This window comes from Nannospalax galili, unplaced genomic scaffold, assembly GCF_000622305.1.
Source record: "Nannospalax galili isolate Female #2095 unplaced genomic scaffold, S.galili_v1.0 scaffold398, whole genome shotgun sequence".
NCBI classification, from domain to species: Eukaryota; Metazoa; Chordata; class Mammalia; order Rodentia; family Spalacidae; genus Nannospalax; species Nannospalax galili.
In genome coordinates, this window is record NW_008341813.1 from 892075 (window position 1) to 902600 (window position 10526).

The following is a 10526-nucleotide window of genomic DNA, read 5'->3' on the forward strand; positions in this document are numbered from 1 at the left end:
AAAAGCAAGCAAGAAAGGCCTGTGGTCTGGATTTAAGGTCATCTGTGAAGGTTTGTCCTTCAGGCCTTCCCTTGCTCTTTCCATGTCCTTGGCTGAGGTTGAGAGCCTCAAAAAAAAAAAAAAAAAGCAATGAACTTTTCAACTCACATAAAGAAGATTCTTCTACAGTCAAGGTCCCAAGGTTCATATGAAGAGTCAATCTGGCTTTATTGGGAGGAAAATGGGGAGGTGGGCTGGGCTATGTCGATTCCTGTCAGGGCTCGTCAGTGGCTGCAGCCAAGGAGGACAGTTACTTTCTGGGGCTGAGGAAGGGTCTTGGCCACATTCAGTTTCTCTATATTGCTGTAGCAGTACAAATTGGGGCCATGGACAATGTACAAGCTGGGACCATTGGCAGAACATGAGTTGGGGCCAAGGGACTTTTCCATACACAGGGCCCCATCAACTTTCTCATGGGGCCAAGAAAGCTCTGTCCATATTGCTTGAGCTCCTGACTTCAGGTCCAGCCACCACAGCCGACGCTCTGGGGAAAAGACACCAAACTTAATATGGCTTCTGTGTTATAGGGATCCTGACTTCACTTTTCTCATTCTCTGCTGGTAATCTGTAAAGAGGTAGTAGAACAAACCTCCCTTAGCACCCAAAAGTCCCTCACCTGCCATGATGTAGAGCTGGGAGGAGCCAGGGCAGGTAAAAGCTGCATCCACAGTCTGAAGGCTGATCCCATGAGGGCTCCCAAGTTCCTTCTCCAGCCGCTTTGGATAACCACTTACTAGAGTGTTGCCTCCCTTTGTCAGGAAGACATATACCTGGGTGCCCTAGGGTACAAAGATGTGCATTCAACGTAGACCTGGAGAGTCTTATCCAAGTTTCCATCTCAGGCCTTTTTCCCAACATGTACCTGGATCAGATAGGTTTTATCCTCCCAGGAAAAGGCGGCATCGACTTTTGAAGGACCCTGGGGCCATTGGTGAGCAATAGGCCAACTATGCCACCCATCACGACTGCTGTCCAGACGCCAGTAGTGGGACTCTGTAGAAGTAGAGGTAGTGCTAGTGCTAGAGGTAAAAGCACAGACAGCAAATAGACTAGTGCAAGTTGGAAGGCTGAGACGTGAGAGTGATCGGATACATCCAGAAGCCAGAAAAGAAGAGGTTGGGTAAGTGGGAGAGTGAGCCTTGGCCAGCAACACTGGGGAACTATGGCTCCACTGGAGCTGGAGTCAGCAGGAGTTTGATAGAAACAGCGGGCAAAGTCCAGATAAGTCCAATATCATGAGGTTTGGAAGAGGCTCCTTGAATAGCTCAGCCTTCCATGTGCTGAGATTTGGTCATAGATAATGAGATGGAGCAGCCACAGGTTGAAAGTGAAACACCATAGCAAGCATTCAAATGAGTGCTCTCAGCCTGCTGTCTTCTGAGTCCTGTGAGGTGCCAAGAGGCAAAGGAAGGAGTCAGGCTAGCATCCTCCTTTCTTTTCCCCTTTTCTTTTTACAGTATTATGGTGTATGTATGTGCTGTATTGTGTGTGGTACATAGACGAGTGTGTGTGTGTGCATGTGTGTGTGTGCATGTGTGTGTGTGTGCATGTGTGTGTATGTGTGCATGCACACACACCAAGGGCCAAGGGAAGATGTCAGGTGTCTGCTCCATTACATTCCACCTTATTCTCTTGAGACAGAATCTCACCCTGCACCTGGAGTTAGGCTGGCAGCCAGCAAGCCCCAGAGATCCTCTTGTCTCTGCCTATCACAGCACTGGGGTGACAAGTATGTACCTGGCTATATCCAGTTTCTTACATGGGTGCTGGGGATTCGAACTCAGATCCCCATCCTGTGTAGGTAGCACACTTACCACTGAGCCATCTCCCGAGTCCTCTCATCTCCCATTTTCATAACTTGTTAAAGGGATTGTTGAGACTTTCATTTGCCCTCTTTGCCTAATTGGTCTTTAATTATACCTCTGTTTCCATCCTCAATTAAAAGTGTTCTTATCAAAGTCACCAATACCCTCCTATCTAATGGTTAATGTTCTGTCTCCCCATGACTCTAGCCCTCAGCAGCATTTGACTGCTCACTCTCCTCTCGCCCTTTTTTGAGACAAGACCTCATTTATGCTGTAGAGCTCCAGATGACTTTCTTGGAATTCTGACCCCCTTTCCAAAGTACTGGGATTACAGGCATGTGCCACCATGCCCAGTTTATGTCATGCTGGGGACCTAATCCAGAGTCCATGCAAACTAGACAACCACTGAGCTGCATCCCCAGCCCTCCTTTCTTTGAGCACCTGTTTTGGATCCTGGCTCCTAGGATCCCACACTCTTCCAGTGTCCACTTATCTTTTTGACTATTCTCTTCAGTCTTATCTCTAAAAGAGAAGAATCCCTATTTTGGCCCCTTTTCTTCTCTAAACACCGGTATCCCCTTGATGAGCTCACAAATGCCATCTGTATGCTGAGGAAATGAATTATTTTCATTTCTGACTGATCTCTCCTTTGAACTTTAGGTTCAAATTCAATTGCCCACCTGACAAGTTCATTTGGCACTCAAAATCTACCATGTTCAAACTGATTTCTGCCCCCATAAATCACACACACACACACACACACACACACACACACACACACACTTTATCCTAGGGTCCTTCCAGTAATCCCACACTCTCACATATTCTCCTGACACTTACATGCTCTTACTATGACATGTGTTCTCAGCCTAGTTCTGTACTCTCACAACATGTATGTTTTGTTCCAGCTGCATGTTCTCATTAAAGTGTGACTTTGTGCTGAGTAGATATGTTCTCCATGTAGCTATATATTTTTTCAGTGGAAATTGATAATCATAACAGATGGGTTTTGTCCAGTAGTTAGAAACAAACAGTAGTTTCACTTTCCTATGCCCCTACCACTTAGACTACCTTTGCTACTGGGCATACATGGATCTCAGGTAGAGTGCAATGTGGTCATTCACTTTCTCTTTTGAAGATCTCCTCAATGCCCTACATCACTCCCTGCCTGAGGAATCCTACAACACCCCTAAGTATCATTAGATGGCTTTTTACCAATTGATGGCCAAGGTTATGGGATGGGTCTCTTCCCTAGACACTCAAAGCAGAAGACTCCTTTGGGCTACCTTCTAAAAGTCTAGAGTATGAAATACTTTTCTGTTTCTTAGCAATGGGAACATCTTGTCCCCAGATGATGCTGAGTCCAGAAGCCTGGGCATAAGAACTAGACACCTTGGAAAAATAGAGTTCCTGGAAATAAATCAAGAGCAAGCCAGGGTATTCAGAAACACGTGCGTGTGAGAGCAAGTGACACAAGGAAACAGACACAGGAAGGTCCAGAGAGCAAGCAAGCACTAGAGGACTCAGCATGGTACTAGGCAAGGAAGACAGAGTATACAGACATGGGGTAGATAACACTGAGAGGTAGACAGGCAGGTGAAGTGGAAGGAAGGCCTGAGCAATGAGAGATAAGGTTGAAAAGCAGCATCTAGGAGATGAGTACAAGAGGGCATGCTAGGGGGTGAGGGATAGAGGGACAGAATACAAGACCTGATGATGAAAATGGAACAATTATGTCAGAAGAGAGGCACAAGAGGAAGAGATAGGAGGTCAGAGTAGGGGTCTGGGGGAGTCTCTCACCACTGAAGGCATAGGTGGCACCACGGCTGTCAGACATCAATGCAGATAAGACAAGATCTGGGCCACAGCGTGAATACACAGGATGGGTGCTATTCCTATGACCAGTTCCATTCCTGTGTCTACCATGGCCTGGAAGAGAAATGGGTGATTGTAACAGAGGTCGTGGTAGGGTCTGAGGAGGAAAAGATGGGTAGGGTTAGTAGGAATGTGGGCCTCCCCTGAACGAGGATAATTGGAAGAGTTGGGATGGAGATGGAGCTAGGGTAAGAGCTAAGGCATTAGAGGACAGAGTTAAGGTGGGAGCTGAGCCTAGGAGATCAGTAAGCTCAGCTGGCATGGGAGAATTCCAGTAGGTCCCAGGGCCTGGGGCTTTCTCACCTCTGCCAGGGCAGGACATGAAGTAGTCTCGGGCATCCAGAGGGTATCTGGGTGGCACCTCTCCCGTGACAGGGTCAAAGCGCAGGAACTGGTTACCCTGGAAACAGTAGTAGCGTTCAAGCCACCTCAAAGCTGCAGTGCAATTCCCAACGGCTGGCCAGGAACGCTCCTTTTTGGTTCTTGTAGCAAAGTCCCAGAACCACTTGCGATCACCTATGGTCAATGAATCAAAAAGCATTCAGTGAGGCTGGGTCTTGCCCCCCTTGTGCTTGCACAGGGGCCTAGGATGGGCCAGAGACAGGGCATGATGATATGGAACACACAGCACAGCAGGGAGGCAGTTGAAAAGAATGATGATACAACAAAGCTCAGCAAAGAGTGTACACAGTCGACTCAGCAATGGGAAGAACTGGGAAAAGTCAGGGGAAGTGAGACAAATTGAAATCAGGTGGGAATTACAAGGCAGACAAGAAGGGGAGCTGGAGGGAAACTGGTGTGCAGATAATAGTGTAGAGTTTCTGGGGCTTAGAAGTCAAGGTCAGAGTCTGACCAGAGTCTAAGTTGGAGGATCAATAGGGGTTTGGTCACGGTGAGATGTATGTGCAAGATCAAGGAACACAGGTCTGTCCCAGGGTCATGGGGAACACAGGAGAACTTTTAGCCCAGTTATCTTCATCAGAATGATTCTCCCTGTTCCCCTACTTGACCTCTAGACTGTAACTGGCTTTTCTATTTTCCCTCCTTATAAAGCCAAAAGAGGCTCTTCCACCATCACCATGAGTACCCTACTCCATCACCACCAACCCACCACAACTCCACATTCTTGAATTCCAGTCTGGACAGACCTTGGAAGAAGAGGATGCCTTCATCCTGGCATTCTCCACGGTGGCATTCCACAGCTGCATCCAGTGGGTATGGGATTCCAGGAAATTCATCTTGGAGCAACTTTGGATATCCATTTTCCTTCTTTTCAGGAGGGTACACCCAGATCTTGTCTCCCTGCATCCAAAAGTACTGTCTTTGAAACTGTTAATCCCAGATACTGACACTCTGTATTCACACACAGTTTTATTCTATTTCACTTAGACAATATCCTCTTATGGCTCCATGCATTTTTAGTCCCTCAACAGAGAACATGTTGCCCCATGCACAGTGCATATCCTCAGCAAATATGGTCACATTACCATAAGGCATACACATCTGGCTATGTATAACCAGACATTCCTGTGGCACACTTAAAGCACTCTCAGTTTTGGCAAGCACATCTACAGATATTCATCCTGTAATCACCTATCCATTCATACACTCATCTACTCATTTATTTAAGAATTCATTCAAGAAACATTTACTGGATGGCTATTACATGCTAAGTATTAGGAGAAGCACTAGGCATTGTGGGATGGCAAGATACTATCTTTAACTCCGAGTTTACCTAGTTATGTAGCCCCACCAAGGTGGAAAGCATGCAAAGTGTATTAGAATCTAGGGGAAATGTCTAACTGTCTGGAAGTCTCAGAAGGTTTCAGAGTCAGGAGGAAGCCATACAGTTTACTGAGAAAACTTTGTATAATCTCATGTGACTGATACATAATGAATATGGTGGGGTGGGGAGGGATAACCAAGGCTAGATTCCTGAGACCCATGTGCACCTGGCATACAGTGGGACCTTTACTGAAACAGGAAACATAGAACACAGGTTTCTTTGTAAGAAAAGATGCTAAATTTATTTTGGGATGCTGGATTTGAGGTACCTGTGGAACATTTAAGTCAGAGAAATCAGAAAAGTTGTCTAGAGTTTAGGAGAGATCTAGATCTGGTGTCCAGGACACAGAGCCCTCAAAGTCATATCAGGGGTTGAAATCACTCAGGGAGGGTTTGTGGAAAGGCTTGGAATGGATCTCTAAGGAATGAATATTTGAGGCTGGTTAAGGACTTGTGAGAAAAGAGGGCAAAGAGGCAGGAGGGAAAGCAGAGCAGTCAGGGACACCCTGATAACACAGTCTCTTTGGTAAATTAGGAAAAGGTGTCCCTTCCTCTGAGTGGACAGTTTCATGATCACAGTAGTCAATGTATTTCATCCTCCACTCATCCCCTTGGCCAGATGCCAGTTTGTTGGGAACAACCCACCCCGCATATAAATAGGACCCCATACAGGGTTATAGAAGCCAAGAAAATAAATTGCAGCTAGGTATTATTACACTAAGGTATTGCAAAGTCAGCTATAACTAGATTAGAACTGAAGAATAGCTATTGTAGATTGTGTTTTTCAGGCCCACATGCACACATACTCCCTTCAAAAGGAAACCTAGAATCTATCAGTATGGGCCCTGCTATAATTTAGATGCATCCTTCAAGGCTATGTGCTGGAAACCATCACTATGCAAAAGTGCTAGGAGGTGGAGCCTAATAAGGAGTGATTAGCTTATCAGAGCCTCGCTCCCACAAATGGATTGTCATTATCAACTCAGTATGAAATGGGAGTGGGTTAGTTGAAAGAGTGGGCTCTATAAAAGCAGGTTTGGACCCCTCCTGCTCTGTTACTCTTGCCCTCTCTCTATCATGCTATGATGCACCATGAATTCCCTTGCCAGATCCTAGCACTGTGCTCTTGTACTTCCCAAGCCCCAGAACCATGAGTCAAATGAATTTATACTCATTCAAATTATCCAGTATTGGGAATTCTGTTACAGCAGAAGAACAAAAATGTACTAAGACAGGCTCCATGTCAGGGACACTTGAGGGGGAGACACTTGTGGAAGAGACTCTAGTGTCGATTCCAGCCCTTTCTGGTTCAGTTCTGCCCTCTGCCCAGCAGTACCTTGATCAGGAAGACACTGTTGGGACCATGACGGAATGCAGCATCCACTGAGCTGGTGCTATTACTCCACCTCTCTGAGATTAACTGCTGGGTTCCTGTGTGACTCCTCCACACGAACTCCCCTGAAAGACCCACACTCTCTGAGTCCCAGAACAAACCTTTGGCTGACTGAGATATTTGCAACGAAAGAAACTGTTACTGTTGCCCTCAGAAAATCCCTGAATCCTCCCACAGGTGGAAAAGCTTCTTCGGGGGATCATGTGTGAGATCCCAAATACTCCAACCCTAGCTTGCTGCTGCTGCTGCTGTTGCTCCTCTACCTCCTCCTCCTCTTCCTCCTCCATCTCCTCCTCTGGTTGTTTCGTTTTTGAGACGGGATCATCTGTATAGCCCAGGTTGGTCCTGAACTCATGATCCTTCTACCTCAGCTTCCCTACTAGTGGGGTTACCAGTATGCACCATCATACCCAGCTTCCCTCCTACCTTTAAAGAACAGCATGCTCCCATTGTGATCCAGGGTGGTAGCATCAAAGCTCCAGCCATCTGAGCAACGTTCTGGGTTGGAGATAGGGAGATGCCAAGGGAAAAATATTAGTAAGATGATAAAATGCAGAGACACAGCAGACAGAAAGACTTGGGGAACTGGGGGTCTCACCAATTACATCAGAGTCTGGACTGGGCCCACCTTCACCTTTAGCAACATTCCCATGGGCACTAGAGAAAACACAGATATCTGAGTCCATTGGAACAACCCTTCTCTTTTAGCTCTGGACCTGGGTCTAAAAACTGCCCTCATCATACTCAAGTCAAGACCACAACCCTCTATCCCTCATCCCATCTCTACTCACGAAGGAAGAGGACTGGCAGCAGCCAAGGACCAGCACAGGCCCAGCAATGCCAAGGCAACTAGTGCTACCACTGTCCTAATCATGCTGAGCTGGAAAGGACACAGGGCAGCTCTGGTCACTGGGCTGAACTTATACAGAGTTGATCACAGCACCACCCCCATGTCGGGCCCTATTGGGAAAGAGATATCTCCCATGACTATGCCAATATTGACTGATGACATCACTGCAAATAAGGTCAAGGTCTGAAAAAAATCCCTGAATCCAAGACTCCCTCTTCCCGGCAGTAGCCCCTACCCCCTTCAGCAACTTTCTAGCAGTGATTAGCCGATGTTCACTGTGACACTCACTCATCACACTGACAATCGGTGCCCATAAATCAGGGAAGAGGTAAAATGGGTGATTACCTTCCTGCGGTTTTTATCTCCACAGTCAGGGAGGAGAGAAGAAGAAGGTACTAATATTTTTGTGCACCGAGTACCAAGCCTTGCTCAACTAAAGCCCTATAGCAACTAAACACACTGCTACTTACATGCACCTAGTAACCACACACACAAATGAACTTACTTAGATATACTCAAGAGAGGGGACTGGAGAGATGGCTCAGTGATTAAGAGCACTGACTGCTCTTGCAGAGGACCCAGGTTCAATTCCCAGCACCCACATGGCCACTAACAACCATCCATAACTCCAGTTCCAGGGGATCCGATGCCCACTTGTGACCTCCGTGGGCATTACATGACATGAGTGCACTTACATTCAGGCAAACAACACACTCATACACATAAAAAAATAATAAAATATTCTTAAAGAAAGAAATACTCGAGAACTTTTTCCAAGCTTCAGTCATCAGGGCTCTTTCTGGGGTACCTCTGGGCTTTTTCAGCTTTACCCCTGGACTGCTGATTTGGGGGATGAAACTGTCTCACTATTGCCAAATAGTCCAAACCTCATGCCCAGCCTCAACTCTTGCTGGCAAAAAAATGCCTGGAAGGGAAGGGCTTACGGTAACCGGGCCTGAGGAGCAGGCCTCTCCTCTCTGTAGCCTCTCTTGGGGTTTTCCACCTTTGTGGGAAAATACCTTGTTTGTCCATCACAAAACACATTGAACAGTAACTAGGCTTGTGCAATATCTGCAACTGCTTTCTACTTGAAAGCTTGTCTTCTATATAAATGCTTTCTTGACTACCTTGCCCAGCCTCTCCGGCTCTTGCTTGCTCTTTTATGCCACTTTCTAAAACTTAAGATTATTTTATCTGTATACTTATTTGGTTGCTTTTTGTTTGTTTTATTTTCTAACCAACCCATGGTCTTGAATGTGCTAGGCAAGTACTCTGTGTTAAATCTCATCCCAGTCCTGTTTTTGTTTTGCTTTCACTTCGCTGATGTGTCTCCTAGCTTATCATTATATCCCTGCTACTTAGAATAGTATATAATAGTGGCCCAATAAATGAATGGAACTATATTTGAAATGCTAAGTAGTGTTGTAGAACATTTCTCACAATTTCCCCCCTTCTGCAGTTAAGTGGAAAATTCATAATGAGGGTATCTTAAGACAGGGGCACACTGAAATTCAGGGGGAATATTTGCTTGTCATTGCCTTTTATCTGGTTGTTTTTTTAAATTGTTATTCATTTATTTTTATATGTATGAGTGATGCCTGCATATAATGTGCACACATGCATGCAATACCTGAGGAGGGTGTCAGATCCCCTGGAACTGGAGTTACAGATGGTTGTTAGTCACCAGGTGGGTTCCTCTGCGAGAGCAGCCAGGGCTCTTAACTGCTGAGCCATCTCTCCAGATCTTGTTGGTCTTACTTTTGTCTCCAGGGTTTCAGTCCCACACCCCTTTCCTTCCTGAGCTATCACATGCCACTTACAGCATCTGCCATTCTCACCACTCTCTGGGACCTCCCCAAAAGCCTGCCTCATTTCCACCTGGGGTTTTGCTGCCAGCTCAGAAGAAAATCATAGGCAGAATCAGCTGTGTGTCAGCCTGAGGTTCCCAGACTCAAGCTGATCCCTTGGGTGGCTCCACGCCCCTGACATACCCTTACATAAACTTAGCAAAAGTCTGAGATAACCTTTTCTTTTTTAAATATTTTATTCATTATTTTTATTTTATGTATATGATTGTATTCCCTGCGTATATGTAAGTCCACCCATGTCCTGCAATACCCTCGGAGGTCAGAAACGGTCATCGGATTCCCCTGGAACTGGAGTTATGGATGATTGTTAGATGTCATGTGGGTGCTGAGAATTGAACCCAGGTCCTCCACAAGAGCAGCCAGTGCTCTTAACTGCTGAGGCATTTCTCCAACCTGCTCCCTCTCCCTTTTTTAAGTGCTGAGATTTGACTGGGGGTTTTGCACATACTAAGTACAGGCTGTACTACTAAGCCACACCCCAGCCCTAAAATCCCTTTTCTATTCTGTAAACATTTCTCCCACCAGAAAAAAAAAATTCTGGGGCTGGAGAAATGGCTCAGCAGTTAAGAGCACTGGCCATTCTTGCAGAGGACCCAGGTTCGAGTCCCAGCACCCACATGACAGCTAACAACCATCTGTAACTCCAGTTCCAGGGAATCCGACTCCTTCTTCTGACCTCTGTGGGCACTGCATGACATGCAGGCAATAAGCTCATATACATAAAATAAAAATAATAAGTAAAATACTCAAAAAAAGGAAAAAGATTTCTGGGAACCCTGGCACATGTAGGCTTCTGCATCAGCTTCAACACCTTCTCTGCACTTACAGAAGAGCAGGTGTTGTTAGCATCATGCTTTCCTCATGGGTCAGTGGGAAAAGCTAAATTCAAAAAAAGGACACAGCTCCTAATC

General features: G+C 46.0%; 1 protein-coding gene across 1 annotated transcript; it reads right to left on the reverse strand.

The window, feature by feature from the left end:
• Window positions 1-177: 177 nt before the first annotated feature.
• Window positions 178-7800, reverse strand: Hpx (hemopexin). The gene is made up of 10 exons (XM_008837388.3): window positions 7689-7800; window positions 7496-7554; window positions 7324-7395; window positions 6841-6962; window positions 4868-5021; window positions 4023-4235; window positions 3645-3773; window positions 902-1032; window positions 656-818; window positions 178-523 (listed from the first exon to the last, which is right to left on the reverse strand). The coding sequence occupies exons 1-10, from the start codon at window positions 7769-7771 to the stop codon at window positions 264-266; spliced, it is 1386 nt and encodes a 461-aa protein (XP_008835610.1). The 5' UTR covers window positions 7772-7800; the 3' UTR covers window positions 178-263.
• Between the last annotated feature and the right edge of the window lie 2726 nt (window positions 7801-10526).

What these genes read in the sequence shown, in the direction of transcription:
- Hpx (XM_008837388.3), bottom strand. Translation starts at nt 7,771, where the DNA reads ATGATTAGGACAGTGGTAGCACTAGTTGCCTTGGCATTGCTGGGCCTG. An exon ending in GAGCATGCTGTTCTTTAAAG is followed by an intron (nt 6,963 to 7,323) that starts GTAGGAGGGAAG and finishes TGGGTCTTTCAG; the next exon opens with GGGAGTTCGTGTGGAGGAGT. An exon ending in AGGCATCCTCTTCTTCCAAG is followed by an intron (nt 4,236 to 4,867) that starts GTCTGTCCAGAC and finishes CATTGACCATAG; the next exon opens with GTGATCGCAAGTGGTTCTGG.